Here is a 16,639-nt window from a genome sequence, read left to right on the forward strand (position 1 = left end):
GCCATAGCTCTGTCCTGTGCACCATCGTCCTGCCTGTTGGCGCTGCCACAGCCGTCGTAACCTTCATCCTTCATCGTCGTCGGGATCTGCTGGCGTGGCCGCGGACCGTTGTAACCGTCATCTTCCACCGGGACCTGCAGGCTCCGCCGCGGACCGTCGTCCTTCCTTCATCCATCTCGGGACCTGCTTGGCTCCTCCACGGCCCGATCATCTAGAACGCCGAGCTCGAGGATTGAGAGCTATTTTGTACTCATTGGTAACTAAGACTGTCCCGCTACCCCTTTCCTAAACCAGAGACTAGAACCGAGGGGACCCCTGAGTCCAGACCTCCTTGTATCCATCCTCGTAACCTAAGAATTGCATATAAAGTCTCGTTAACCTTCAACCTTGTGTGGTGTCCGTCTGTGGGGGGGAAGTTACTTATCTGTACAGTCGTTGGAGACGGCTCTCCCTGGAGACCTCTCCCCGTAACCTCGGCCGACCCTCCCGGTCCGTCTAACATGCAGAATAAAGGGTTTACAGATAACACTCCTTTAAAGTTCTGCAGTTTTTAGGTGAGATTTTTTGAAGCTTCATTTTTATTATGCACATCTGGGTTATAAATGAGCTAGAAATGTAAAATAAAAGGTTCATAGTTATAAAGTAGCAGGACTAAATGATAAGCAAATCCTTGAACGCAATTGGATAGCTCTCCCATGAGCTTTGTGAGGTGAAGTGATTTATGCTTTTCAAGTACTATCCACAAGGCCATGTTTTAAAATGTATGTTTCACACGTCGTTTTTCGTAGCACAACAGAGGCCTTCTGCATGTCAATGGCTGAAATTTGAGGGTGGGCATGACTGGCTCAGTGCTCAGTACTTTTGGTCTTCAAACAGCATTACTAACCATGTTGAGGAGGACCTACAATTCTAGGTAGCATTGGCTGGACTAGCCTTTGATGATATGGTGCCAGTTGACAGCGTAACATTCATATTAGCATTGGTGTTTCACTCATGCACGGCGTGTGCCTAAAAATAATATTATTATTAGCTTATTGACTCCTGCACGGTTTTTATTTTGCGTCTGTTTTTAAATATTTTAATTAACAATTTTTTTGGCTTGGGGGCACCCTTACAGCGGGCCCACCAAAACAGCACTTCCCAGCACCGTTTTGCACTCTCTCTTTCCCCACCCACTGTCTTTTTCACACTCTCTTTCTCTATTTCCACCTTATCTAATTTTCTCCCTCCTTTATGCTCTCTCCCTCTTTTCTCTCTCCCCTTTTTCTCTATATCCCCTTGCTATGTTCGTTATTTTTTTGTGTACTGCTGTCTCACAAATTATTGTGTGTTATATTATTAGCTTATTGACTAATACATAGCTTTTAATTTGTGTCTTGTTTAAAATATTTTAATTAACTATTTATATGTTTTTATATTTATATGAGCCATGCAAAGCGATATTTTGCAATGGAATAATAATGAACATATTAAAATATATTTCACCTGAACAAATGTTTTAAATCGCCATGCATAACAATCCAATTTTATTATTTAATGCAAACAATTACCGTACTTTAAAGTTTACAATCTGTAAATAATGTTAATAAAAGAAAAAATGTAAAAAATCTAATATCTGGTATTCATTACAGGAACAAAATATGTTTAATTACCTATTTGTTTGCGAAACAACTCTTTCTTAGTCTCACTAGCTTAATAACTCTCCCGCTAACTTACTCACTAGCTACATCACTAATTCCATCTTCATCTATCAAAATCAAAAACAAATTACTCTCTCTAACTTACTCTCAAATATTACCTAAATAAACCTCACACTCAATCACTAACTAACTAGGTCTCTCACTAACTATCTCCATCTCTAACGCACTCGCTCAATAACTCACTCTCCTACTAAATCAATACCTTGCAATAACTCTATATATACATAAGTAACTAAGTCTCGCAACTTGTAAAATTTACCCAGTGCCAGTTTGCACAGTGTATCTTGTATATTTACTATTCAAGTATGTTTTATACTACTACTACTACAAAAGCTATTATTCATATAAACTTGTATCAAGTTCAATGTATGGTGTGACTAATTTTGTGTTGCTAAGTACATATTGCAAAAACGCTTTACAGATTAAATATCAGCATTAATTATTCACCTGTGCACATTTGGAAGGAGTTCTTTACCACTGGAACTAGCAAACCCACAGCATTACTCAGCAACACTACAGAATCCCCTCAGCATCACCCAGCGCAACCACAGCATCAATCAGAGCCAGCACATCATCACTCAGCGCCACCACAGCATCACATCACTCAGCACCACCACAGCATCACATCACTCGACGCCACAACAGCATCACTCAACACCACAACAGCATCACTCAGCACCACCACAGCATCACTCAGCACCACAACAGCATCACTCAGCACCACAACAGCATCACTCAGCGCCACCACAGCATCACATCCCTCAACGCCACAACAGCATCACTCAGCACCACCACAGCATCACTCAGCACCACCACAGCATCACTCAGCATCACTCAGCACCACCACACCATCACTCGGCACCAGCACACCATCACACCATCACTCGGCACCAGCACACCATCACTCGGCACCAGCACACCATCACTCGGCACCAGCACACCATCACACCATCACTCAGCATCACTCAGCACCACCACACCATCACACCATCACTCGGCACCAGCACACCAGCACACCATCACTCGGCACCAGCACACCATCACTCGGCACCAGCACACCATCACTCGGCACCAGCACACCATCACTCGGCACCAGCACACCATCACTCGGCACCAGCACACCATCACTCGGCACCAGCACACCATCACTCGGCACCAGCACACCATCACTCGGCACCAGCACACCATCACTCGGCACCAGCACACCATCACTCGGCACCAGCACACCATCACTCGGCACCAGCACACCATCACTCGGCACCAGCACACCATCACTCAGCACCAGCACACCATCACTCAGCACCAGCACACCATCACTCAGCACAACAACAGCAACACTCAGCACCACCACACAGCGTCACTCCAGGCCACAACAATATCGCTCAGGGCCACAACATCATCACTCAGGGCCACCACTGCATCACTCGACGCCACCACAGAAACACTCTACGCCACCACAGAAACACTCTACGCCACCACAGCTTCACTCAGGGTTAACACTGCATCACTCAACACCACAGCATCACTCAGCACCACCATAGCATCATTCAGCACCACCATAGCATCACTCAGCACCACCACAGCATCACTCAGGCACATAACAATATCACTCAGCACCACCACAGCATCACTCAGGCACATAACAATATCAGTCAGCACCACCAGAGCATCAGTCAACACCACCACAGCAGCACTCCAATCCATCAAAGCATCAGTCAGCACCACCACCGCATCAGTCAGCGCCACCACCGCATCACTCAGGGCCACCACCGCATCACTCAGGGCCACCACAGCATCACTCAGGGCCACCACAGCATCACTCAGGGCCACCACAGCATCACTCAGGGCCACCACAGCATCACTCAGGGCCACCACAGCATCACTCAGGGCCACCACAGCATCACTCAGGGCCACAACAGCATCCACCACCAGTAATCTAGCGCTTTTGAAAACCAGGTAATTTTGACAATGACCCAAAATACTCTTAATACAGTACTCCACCCACATAGTAGATTCTAAAACACATATATCTCTCTTCCTCCCAGATGTCCCACATCGTAGGTCTTGAAGAAAACCTATACCCATGCCACGGTCGTAACTCCGTCGACAATTGAGAAAAGCGAACCTTTGAAAATAGCACTCTATAATTGTATAGATGTTATGTAATTTGATGAAAGAAAGTGGTCGTTTTTGTGAACAACAAATTTTATTTTAAAGCCTTGCACATATTTTTTCACATATGTTATTCTAATGCTTTGGTTCATACTTTGACTTGGGACACTTCACACAACTGTAAATAATGTTGCTATATGTATGAAACGATTTACTACAATCCAATTTTTCAATACAACTCATTGAACAACGATATCAGTGTATTGGGATTTCTTTCTCTTTGACATCTCACTTAACCCCTGTTCTAATATACATAATTTACACACTTTTAAATCATTATCAACTATCTATTACACCGGAGCCACTGTTCTTAAAATATACCACAGCCTCACTCAGCACAGCCACACCATCACTCAACGCCACCACAGCATCACTCAACGCCACCACAACATCACTCAGGGGCACTACAACATCACTCAGGGGCACCACAGCATCACTCAGGGGCACAACAGCATCACTCAGGGCCACTACAGCATCCCTCAGGGCCACCACAGCATCACTCAGGGCCACCACAGCATCACTCAGGGCCACCACAGCATCACTCAGCCCAACTACAGCAACACTCAGCACCACCACAGCGTCACTCAAGCACACAACAATATCGCTCAGGTCGACAAGAGCATCACTCAACTCCACCACAGCATCACTCAGGGCCACCACAGCATCACTCAGGGCCACCACAGCATCACTCAGGGCCACCACAGCATCACTCAGGGCCACCACAGCATCACTCCGGGCCACCACAGCATCACTCAGGGCCACCACAGCATCACTCAGGGCCATCACAGCATCACTCAGGGCCACCACAGCATCACTCAGGACCACCACAGCATCACTCAGTACCACCACAGCATCACTCAGTACCACCACAGAATCAATAAGCACGACCACAGCATCACTCTGCAGCGCAACAGCATCAATCAGCAGCGCAACAGTATCAATCAGCATCACAACAGCATCAGTCAGCACCACCACCACAGCATCACTCAGGGTCACCACAGCATCACTCTGGGTCAGAAGCGCATCTCTCAACACCACCACAGCATAACTCAGAGCCAGCACATCATCACTCAACAACACCACAGCATCACTCAGTGCTTCCTACGGTTTTTAATTACAACTTTTCAGTATGCTGCACAGCAGCCACACTTCTCTACAGCATAGCTTAGAAACATTGCCAAAGTCAATAGCTCTACCTAAACACTTATAAGGCCCCCCAATACATAGCCAATAGGTGTCGCCTTTGGGACATTATAAATGTTTAGTTATCCAGCACAATATCCTACATTAAACAACATCAAGTGTTGCATGGCTATTCAATTATAAGGTTCCAAAAGAGAGACCTATTGGCTATGTCAATGCTTGTTGCTTTTGCCATGGAGTCCCTTACAATTTGGGCCCACGCACTGGAAGGGTTGTGGGGTTTCCCACTTCCCAATCATACCCACACAATCTCACTTTCTGCAGATGATGTACTCCTTCACTTGAAGGTCTTGTCAGGAACTACTCCATGGTGGCAGAATTACTTGTGTAGTTTGAGCTCATTCTTGCCTCAAAGTTAACCTGCAAAATCCTTCCAGTTTACTCTATGCCCTACCTTGGTGCCAGTGCAGATGAACTTGGAAGTGGGTCCTATCCAGTGGAGGGTACCTCATTTCATTATTTAGCCATGCTGAACAAGACCTCTCAGAAGGTAACCTTATGAAGGCAGTGATTGCTCTTACAGCCCAAGCGGCCTTCTACCGAACCCTACCTTTATCAGACATCGGTCGCAAAGCAGAATAAAAAATGGTGATGCTGCCCAGGCTTCTTTAACACTTTGCCAACCTCCAGGAGTTCCTTCCCCATGATCGTTTTTTCTTGGGGAGCTTATTTGGCACACTTGTTACCAGAGGCTAGCACTGTTGAAGTTCACTCCCTGTTGACTGGGGGAAGGTGGGAGGCGAGGGGAAGGGGGGAGGTTGGATGTTCACTATTTTGGACCCTATTTCTTAGCATGCAGCTTCAATTGCTGGCCCATTGGATAACGGGGCAATCCCTTAGGTAAATGACCAGTACCGGACCTCCCCTTGGATGGGCTGCCATTTTATTGCTGTTAATGCCAGGAACTAAACCCGGAGGAGTTCCTTCGAGTCTCTGGTCGGTAGCCCTACGTTGTTTTGCTTGGGGAATGTTCTTCACAAAACCGATCCCCCTTATGTTCCGGTAATAACCCTTCTTGGCCTTGCTAAACAAGCCGGGTATATGAGCAAGAACTAAATTCACAGGGATCAGGCGGGCATAATGATGTTGGGAGACCTGTTCCAAGATGGGCAGCTTCTGTTCATTCTACGCCTTAGAGAGCAGTTTGAGCTTCACAAGTATCATTTTTGATATACGAGTACTTACTACACATCCTACAAAATAAGTGGTCAGACTTAAACTAATCGATGCCTGTATACTGCACAAGGCTCACATCTCCACAGAAGGTATTCACAAAATGTTCCCGACAACAACCGGTTCCTGCGCCAGCTACGCAACGGAAGCAGCGGTTTTGCCTGATTTTCTCTGGGATTGTCCCTGGTTGAGGTCATACTAGCCAGGAGTGACACAGCAACTAGCTACTAACAGGTCCCCGAAAATAGATTTCTGGAGCCCTCGACATCTCGAAGAGGCCACAAAGGGCCAAGGCAGCCACGTGCATCATTGAACTAATAGGGATTCTTGCAAAAAGAGCCATCACCGTTAGATGGGAAAGTACGCACCCTTCCCCTAATAAGTTCTGGAACCGAACCATGGTGACTTTGGGAAGGCTGAAAGCACCACCTTTCACAGGTCAGTAGACAGGGGTTTGTGCAAGAGACTAACAGCTGGGGATTGGGACACACTCTTTCCTGGCTTCCACGAAGCACCCAGTGATGTCCACTCATCAACCTTGTCCCTCTCAGATACGTTATCATTCTACGAAAGTCCTTATGAAATATTGAACCCTCTTGGAACCTCCCCTAGCCCCACCCATATATTCAGCTACATCCTAGTTTATCTGGTGCTACTTCACCCGACTTCCCGGCCCTTAGGCGCTTTGGCTTTGCCCCTCATGTTGCTCGCCCACAGTCTTCGTGACTACTTTGATTTTACCCTAGGTCTTTTTGCAAGCTCTCCAGTTTGATTTTATTCTAGAGAGTTTATTATTTCTCCTTGGTGTTAACGCACTTCCACATTCCCTATTCTATCCAGGCTGGCGTTGACCAATTGCTCTCCTGGCCTAATGTAGGCCGCTAACAACCACGGCCTTCAAACAGCGAACACTCCTGGAACTAATCCATGGGGACCAGGTGGCTTTGTTCTCAGAAGGAATACCCCCTTAATACAAGACAATTGCCTAAAGTTATGGAGACAGCCTAACTGATTGGTCATGGTGTGCTTACTTGGTTGTAGACCTGGAAGAGGCACCTGAACTCTGCAAAGGCACTATTTATTCCAGGGTCTGAGAAAGGATGGAGCGGTGTTTCAGTAACTAAGAATCCTTCCGGTCTGCTGCCATCTTGTCCATAAATGCTGCTTCAACCCATTTACCATCAGAGCGGACTATACTGCTCCGATTAGCAAACAGGTCGGGCCTCCCTAGAGACATCATGTTATACGAAATATAGGCCAACCACGCGATCAAAGAAGGCTTATCCTAATATAAACAATCATGCAATAATAATCTGTTAAAACAGAGTTCCTCTTTTGTCCAGATTGAATGACAGAGTTTTAAAAGGGCAGAGTTGAAACTGGTCAACAATATAACTCAAACACAGTTCTTCATGGGCAATTTCGTGGGGTACACTTTGTGAACTCCCAATAGGCCCCTTAAAAATGTCTTTTCTGCCACTTGTATTGAGGCAAACCAACTATAATCCAATATTCCACTGCCATAGCTCACTAGTGAGACGCACTTGGCCCTGTAGATTTCCAAGACCAACTGTATGTGAGTGCACCCAAGCTGGCGAGAAAAACTGCCAATGCTAAACATCGCTCTATTAAAGGACATGATATTTTGTGTTAAAAGCGAATGCCAATTTAGTCCGAAATTCAGTTGGGCAGTCAAGAATAAAATGGTGGATCCGTTTTATGACTGATCATGCCAAATTGTAAGGCGCTCCGTGGCAAAAGCAAAAAGGAGTGGTGGCAGAGGGGGCACCCCTGCCTAGTGCCCCTGCAAACCGTTATGGGGTCTGATGTTAGCCCCTTTTATTTTGACTCGGACTGATGAGTCCATGAAGAGTAAGTGGAGCAAACTGGGCTGTAGGCAGAATTTAGTCAGACCATGGAATAAATCCACTATCATCCAGGAGCGGTGTGAGGAAGGATCACTGATACACCAAGGCTCCATTCTTGACTGCTACTTCAGCGAAATCCAGTTGGACCCCTAAGTATCTAAATTTGTCTACCTGACCGATATGGTGTCCATCTACTACGTATTTCATGGTTTTCGGGTTGGGTAGACCAAACTTCATAACATGTGACTTCGAAAAGTTTGTTGTCAAGTCAAAACTATTCATAAAACCAATCTAAAAGTTAAAAAGTTTTTGTAATCCTTTTGCTGTTCGAGCAATTTAAACTGTATCATCTGCATGAAGTAGGGCTAGTATAAACGGACACCTACTTTAGGGAAATCTACCCCAGGTCCGTCAAGGCTTGTTCTATTTGAATAATATAAAAAATAAATAAAAATGGTGCTAAGATACAGCCTTGCCAAACCCCACAACGCAATTTAAAGTGCTCAGTGCAATCCCTGTTAGGGCCAAACCTAACACTAGCTGAGAGATCTTTATGCAGATCCTGCAGAAAATTAATTAAAGCAGGGTCAAGACTCATCTGAGCCATCAAGGAACAAAGTTTGGAACGATTAACTCTGTCAAATGCAGAGCTTAGATCCATGAAGGCCAGAGGGATTGCCCCATGCTTAACTTTAGTATATTTGCAAATGAATAGATAAAGATTCACATTTTGTTCGATAGTACCCTGACTGGGACGAAACCCATTCTGTAAGTCACATAAAAAGCCTCTCTTGTGAGAAAGTGCCCTCTTTCTTCATGGTAGCCCGACTTTTTGCTGAACTGCTGATGTGCTTAGATTGAGTGGGCCGTGGGCTCCTTCCAATCAGGTACAGTGGGCCTATGTTCTTTCCCTAAAACTGCATTGAAAACAAAACCCAATTGGCATCTCTGGCCACAGGTCAGTCCCTGGTAAATCGTCCCACAGGTACCCAGGGCACTGTAACCTGGGAAGACCCCTAAGGGGTGCAGCACTTATTGTGTCATCCCTAGAGGCCCTGTACCACTACACGCACACACTGCCTTTGCAGGCTGCGTGTTTTGGTGCAGAACAAAGTGAAGAGTCGACATGGCACACATCCCTGTGTATCACAACAGGTGGATAACCTGCACACCCGATCAACTAATAAATCTAATCAACTTTCCCTGTGTGCCATGCCTACAACCCACTGCCCTGGCATAGATCAGTCTCCCCTCTAGCTGGGTGCACTATACCAGTGGTGAGGGTACAGGTGCATAAGCCCTGTACCCCTACAGTGTCAAAGTCCATTCTTAGACATTGTAAGTGCAGTGCTGTAATTAAGAGTATATAATGCTGGAGGTTTGTCATTACGAACTCCACAGCACCATAATGGCTACCCTGAAAACTGAGAAGTTTGGTATCAAAGGTCTCAGCACATTAAACCCACTCTGATGCCAGTGTGGGATTTAATGAAAAATGCACACAGAGGGCATCTTAGAGATGCCCCCTGAAAAACGGCCTACCACTAATGTACAGACTGAGTGCCTTCTTTCAGCTGCCACTACTAGACATGTTTCTGGACCCCTGGGTCGAGAGCCTGCTGCTCTCGGGGGCCCCTAAACAATGCACATCCTGGGACGAGGTACCAAGTCTCCTCCCCCAGGATGGGCAAAGTCCATAAAGGGGAAGCTTAACACCTTTGTGAGCTTCCCCAGGCCACTTGCTGCTTTCAGTAACTGGTCCCCACTGGTTCTGAGCCCCACTTTGGGTGGGAGAAGCGGTGGGAAGAACAAGTGAGGAAGAGAGATGTGCCCACCTCTGCCAACTCCACCCCTCAGGTGGGGGAGTTGAGGTGAAGCACAACTCTTAGTCCCCGCCATCTTGCAGATGGGGGGACTCAGCCAACCAGGGAAAGGCTTCTGCCCCCCTCCCACTGGAGGGTGGCATTATAGGGGGTGTACCCACCCCAGGGAAGGGACCCATTCGTCCCAACCTTTTCACCTACCTGTAACACCCCTGAATCTAGTATTTAGGGGCACCCCTGAACCTTGCTTCCTCAAACAAGAAACCACAAGAAGAAGGACGAACAGCGATGCTGAAGCTAACAAGAAGAAGACACCTAGTGACTTTGTCTCAGCCCTACCGGCCTGTCTCCACCTCAAACCTGCTCCTGTGAAATCCCGGTGTGTCCTGCTGCCAGCAACCTCGAGAAACCCGGAGGACCTGCCTGCCTACAAGCCCAAAAACTTTGTTTCCCGTTGAAACCGGATTTGTTCATCTCCAACCTCTGGCCCTGGCTGGAAACCGCAAATCCGCCCCACTCTGCACCCAACATCAGCGGCCGAGCTCGAGTGGGCAAACACCAGGAGGCGGTCTCCCTGGCGATCCTGACCCAAGATCTAGTGATCCCTGACCTGCCTCAAGCCTCCAGCCAACGCCTGCAGACTAAATACGTAAGGTCCCCCCAGCCGCGCCCAGGAGCTGGTAAGAAGATACGCCCCTTAAAAGCACCCCTGCACCTGACGTCCAACGGCCTTGGGTGGCCCAACCGATGGTGCCTAGCCAACCACCAGCAACCCAACTTACCTCTTGAAATGGTGGTCGTACCCAGAAGACCTTCGCTCTGAGCCTGCAGTGCTTTTGCAAACCGGAGACTCCCCATTAAAAGCTACAGGGCTTCCGATGCCAAGACAGCACTCTACACCCAGCCACCCCAGTGCCGCTGAGGGTGTATCTGTTGTGCTGGCCTAAACCCCCATTTGCCCTGAGCTCAAATCCAGGAGCTTTGCTCCCACAACCCAGTGGTCTGCTCATCAGCAGCCACAAACAGGAGGCCTCCTATAACACTTTGGATAACATTGAGCCTCAGCACTCCTTAGCGGGCTGTCCTAGTGCCGCTGATGGTGTAACAAGACTGCATTCCTGACCCTGAGGGACCACTGAGTCTCAACCCAGAATTCCAACTCCCACAACAAAGTACTTACCTTTGAACCGTTAACACTATTTTCCTCCATAGGATAACACTGATGTTTTTCCTATGAAAAGTTTCCAAGTGTGGAGTTGGAAAACCTAAGAAATCCTTTTAAAATTGTACCGAATAACAAAAACTGTTTTACTTACCTGTTTTCAGGAAATGTCTCAGTGCAGTATCCAGGTAGACTGCACTGTGTAAGAAAAGTAATCTAAAGAGTAATTTATGTGTAATTTTACTCCAACTGACTGCCCTTTACAGATTACTCCTGTTACGTTGCCGGTGAATATCCCCTTTGTCACTCTGTCCTTGATTACGAAGGCAGGCGGACAAATCTCGTGGGGCGGGTCAAGTCGGGTTCCCAGGCGGACCCTTGTCCCCCGGGGGTTTTCACGTTAGCAATGCCAGGTATTGAGGAAGATGTCTTGACTCTCCTTAATAAATAGCTACAAACAGGGCAAGATCCATCATCCTTTAAGGAGGCACGGCTGATCCCCCCTGTTGAAGAAAACTGGAGTGGACGTCAAGAATCTAAAGAACTTTAGGCCTATCTCCCAATTACCATTCTTGGCCAAAGTCTTGGAGCAGCACGTCCTCACCTATCTCTCAAATCATCTGGAGAACAATGCCTTACTCGAACAGAACCAGGCAGGGTTTCGTGCGCATCACAGCACGGAGCTAGTGATGATGTCAGTCTTGGACGAGTTAAGGCGTAGAGCAGACAAGAAAATTCCCGGTGCCTAGGTGCTATTAGACCTCTCTGTGGCATTTGACACAGTTTGTCACAGTCAATTGTTGTCGCGGTTGAGGGACTTTGGCATCCAGGGCACAGCACATGTCTGGCTCTCCTTCTTTCTCCAAGGGAGAACTCAGAGAGTCCAGCTTGCAGACCTAGTCTCAACCACAGCGTCAATTACTTGTGGTGTGCCACAGGGCTCTGCCCTCTCCCCTCTTATTTAATATTTATTTACAGACCCTGATTTTGGCCCTCAACCAGATGGACTGCCAAATTTACAACTACGCCAACGACACCCAGATCGTCATCCAAATGGAAGATTGTCCGGGCGCACATGCGAGACTGCAAAACATCCTAAAATATACAGCTAATTGGAGGTCTGTGAATTCCCTGAAAATTAACCCAGACAAGACCGAGGTGTTGCCAATCACCATCGCTGGCAACCCTTGGAATTATCTGTTCTGGCCAAGAGAACTAGGGGCGCCCCCAGAACCTGCAGCAGCAGTAAAAAGCCTGGGCATCCATGTGGATGGTAATTTGACAATGCAGAAGCAAGTTTCTGCGGTGATGGGCACCTGCGTGGGCCGCCTTCGACAACTAAGGAAAATCTCCTCGCTTTTGTCCTTTTCCACCTTGAGGCGCGCGGTATCTGCCATGATCCTAGCCAGGATGGACCATGGCAACTCGCTATATGCAGGGCTCCCTCAAAAACATCTGAATAGACTGCAAATCATCATGAATGACGCTGCAAGATTGATTTTTAAAAAACAGAGGAGAACGCATGCCTCCCCTCTCTTGCGCAAACTTCATTGGCTGCCAGTCAAACAGAGGGTAATGTTTAAAGGGCTTTGCATTACGCATAAAGCTATGTATGGAAAGGCACCAAGCTATATGAAAGCTCGCTTGGCCCCTTACAGGCCTGGTAGGGTGTTGCGCTCATCGGAAGCCACCCTTTTAACCCAACCGCGCTTTAGATTGTCCACCCTGGGTGGTCGTGCTTTCTCTAATGTCTTTCCAGCAGTCTGGAATAGCTTACCAATCGAACTGCGCAAAGAATCCAATTTGTTGCCTTTTCGTGGAAAATTAAAAACAGTGCTTTTCCAGCAAGCATGGGGTGTGTTGTAATTTGATGATTGGCTGTATGAATTCTGGTATGTACCCGACAAAGAGCTTGGAGACCCTGGGGTGATAATGCGCTATATAAGTCGAAATAAATAAATAAAGCCTACAGAAAGTATATGTACGCTATTTTTAAAGCATTGCATTTCTCAGTAACAGTACTGTAAATCAAAACAAAGCGCATATACAATTGCAATCCAAACTGTGTTACAACTGTATAATTACTGCAGCATTTATAGAAAATAAAATAACTAAAATAATTTTTTTATACAAAAACAATTGGTCTGAAGTGCAGTCTTTGAGTGTGTGAAATCATTTGCTAATTGAGTGTGTGCAACAAATGCTTAACACGGTCCTCTGATAAAGCCTTACTGCTCGACCACACACAACCACAAATAGAAAGTAAGGTGGTATCGAACATTACCTCGGCCTACCTTTGGGGTTCCACTGGACTCTGTGTGCACGCTATACCTCACTTTGGTATAGTATATACAGAGCCAGCATCCTACAGCTCTCCTCTGCTGAATCCGAAAGACGGTTTAATAAAATCGGCCGATTATTTTCACCTCTGAGTAAATCAGGTTGATATGCCTAAAACAGACGGGATCTGACCTATTGCCTTTTTAAAAACAGAACTATTACTGATTGAGATCAAGTAAATAGAAGGGGTTCAGTGGTTGCTGAATTTAAATGTAATGTAAGCAAAGGGGCCACCAAATCTTAACAAGTCTTTTTTTTTTCCGTGTCCAATAACATTTTATTAAAATCATATAGAATGATTACAAATACAACTTTGCACAAACTATTTCTTGCAGTAGATGCATTGAAAACATGTAGAATCCGTCCACGGCTAACACTAAACGTTGAGCAACCAAAATGTATAAAACTTGACCTGGAAACAGACTTTAAAAAAAGACTTAATACAACACAGATGCTTGAAGTCCTCAAGTCAGGAAACCTGCAAACTAATTAGTTTGTTTCTGCTTGTACATCTGCATCATTCTTTGACGGAAAGAATCAAACGTATCTTCCTTCTTTACACTCGCTTCACCCAAGCCTTCCCCTCTTGAAGTTGTTCCCACTTTGACCAGATCTTTGATCCCAGCGCCTTCAGATCCAAGGCCTTCGCCCTCCTTCCAGCCCATTTTACTCAGCATCTGGAAGCCCACATTCTTGTCTGTTAGTTTCTTGTTGGCGTACTCCAAGTCTCTTTTTTCTGGTTTCTTCTTTTGTACTGGCCTTCCTTTTGGTCTTTCATAGGCAATCCTAACAGGATCATGAACTTTAGGGTCTTCTACATGACATAATCTCTTGGCGGGAAGCATTCCAACTTTAAGAGCAGTGACTCTTTTACGAGGGAGTGTACGGACAGGAGCTTTCTTTGTGACCTCATCTTGGCTTGCTGGCTCGGGTGAAATTTCACATTCCATTACAGCCTCAGCACTGTCGCCATTTGCAGAGTCAGCTTCCACTGCTTCTTCTTGGGAAAGGATTTGAAACACCCAGCGCTAAAAAGTCCTAGAATAGACAACGAACTGCTGAACATGCTGATAGACAAAAATGCTGTGAAAACAAAGAACTGCTTTTTCGAAATAATAAAGCCCTATGATGCAGGAATGAGGAAGATGCAAACTGGGATTCTGAAGAGCTTTATACCTCTGCTAATGGCTTGTAACAACTATGAGCTGAGACAAAAAGTGGGCTATGCTGGACCAGGAGATATGTCGGATGCCTTTGAGAAGAATGTTTCTTTATGCCGCCAGTCCCTTGTCCTCCTTGGGCAAACATTTGCTCTAGCAACATCAATCTGGCAGGAAATTTTTTTGGAATCAATGGGTCTCCAGGGCGTGGCACCAAATCCCAGCGATCACCCAAACCTCAAGGACTCGTTCCTGTTTGGGAAGGAGTATATGTCCCATTTGAAAGGTTGGCTATCACAGAGTAGTTATCCAATCAGCATGGCCCCTTTACCTGTGAAAGAAGTGAAAGCCCCAGAAGTTAAGACTAAAAAGGAAAACAAAGATAAAAGACCTCCAGATCCCAAAATTGTTGAGACCATTGACAAGCTTGCGGAACACTGTATAAATCTATTTAAAGGGAAAAAGACTGAAAAGCAACCAGAGTTATGGTTCTTTTTTGATGAGAAGAGCCCAGAGTACCAGTATTATCGTACAAAACTGGTAGAGACCCAGAAGGTGCGCCAAATTGTAAAGGATGGAAGACAACAGACCGCCAAACCAACCGCAGAAGAAGCTGCTGCCGAGTCTGTGAAACGTATAGAGTTTTCACGAAGAGTAAGAGAATTCAAGACCAAGCTATTCAAGAATGTAGCACTTGCGAAGCGCCGGAGGCTGAGGGCAGCTTCTGAGCAGCTGCAAGCACCCGAAGTCTCAGAGCGTGCTGCACCTCAGGAAACAAGTCGTCCTAGCACAGAAGTTGATGCAAAAACGAGGGATACAGCTGAGAAACTCGCCAAATTCGTTGTTCAGATGGGTCCTGAAGTTGAGCAGTTCAGCAAGGAGAACAGTGAGAGCAATCCAGAGTTTTGGTTCTTAAAAGAAAAAGACAGCGCTGCTTACAAATATTATCAGGGAAAGGTAGCTGAATTGCGGAAAACTGAAACAAAAGAAAATGCAAGTGACCCCAAGAAGGACCAAAATCTTAACAAGTTTTAAAGAGATTCCCTGGCACCCCATCTGGCCCTGGAGCTTTGTTCGATGGCAATTGAAAGATGGCTGCCCTGACCTCGGGAAGATGAAAGACTATTTGATGATCATTCCTCGTGTCCTTCAGTGCTCCATGCTCATCTTCTGAGCTGTAGATGCCCTTAAAATGATCAACCCAGGCCTTTGGCAAGATAGTGCAGGCCTGATTGGAAAGGTGATCATTAAAAACAAGCACTGGCGTTGCCATTAGGTCTCGCAGTAGGAAAGTTGGAGCTATTGGTTTTGTAAATGACATTATATATTTATGTTTTGTGATTTACAATGCCAATACTTTTAACTTTAGCATATGTGACACTTTTAGTATTTGTAATGTCACATGTTTTGTATTGCCTTTACTTAGATGTATTGATATTACAATTAACATTGGTGTTTAATTTTTTTAAATTATTAATACTTAAATAAAAGTGATTGTAATTTTTAAGGGCAATAGCTGAAACTTTTGTAAATAACTGTTGTGAAGATTATGTTCAGTGACTAAAATCCAAGAACAGAAGTGAAATATTAACATTTTTTTGTGACATTTGCAATAAAGCTTAAACATTGAGAGAACATATTTGAACCAGTGATGCTGTGGTAGTGCTGAGTGATGCTGTGGTGGTGCTGAGTGATGCTGTGGTGCCCCTGAGTGATGCTGTGGTGGAGCGATAGATAGATAGAGGGCGATAGATAGATAGACAGAGTGACGGCGATAGATAGATATACAGAGTGAGGGCGATAGATAGATAGACAGTGAGGGCGATAGATAGAGTGAGGGCGATAGATAGATTGATAGAGAGTGAGGGCGATAGAGAGATAGAGTGAGGGCAATAGATAGATAGAGTGAGGGGAATAGATAGAGTGAGGGCAACAGATGTGTGTGTTTGTGTGTGTGCGGTTGTGTGTGGTTGTGTGTGTAGTTGTGTGAGTGGTTGTATGTGTGAGTGGTTGTATGTGTGAGTGGTTGTATCTGTGA

The 16,639-nt window shown here is 45.8% G+C and overlaps 2 protein-coding genes across 2 annotated transcripts in view; one reads left to right on the forward strand and one right to left on the reverse strand.

The window, feature by feature from the left end:
• Positions 1–16,639, reverse strand: part of LOC147749048 (cysteine sulfinic acid decarboxylase-like) — a 289,794-nt gene that overhangs the window by 190,797 nt on the left and 82,358 nt on the right. The window lies entirely within an intron of this gene.
• LOC147749049 (SURP and G-patch domain-containing protein 2-like) lies at positions 14,070–15,636 on the forward strand. Its single transcript, XM_086952267.1, has one exon. The coding sequence runs from the start codon at positions 14,506–14,508 to the stop codon at positions 15,634–15,636; it is 1,131 nt and encodes a 376-aa protein (XP_086808393.1). The 5' UTR covers positions 14,070–14,505.

The sequence above is a fragment of the Lissotriton vulgaris genome, chromosome 1_1, assembly GCF_964263255.1.
Source record: "Lissotriton vulgaris chromosome 1_1, aLisVul1.2, whole genome shotgun sequence".
Taxonomy (NCBI): domain Eukaryota; kingdom Metazoa; phylum Chordata; class Amphibia; order Caudata; family Salamandridae; genus Lissotriton; species Lissotriton vulgaris.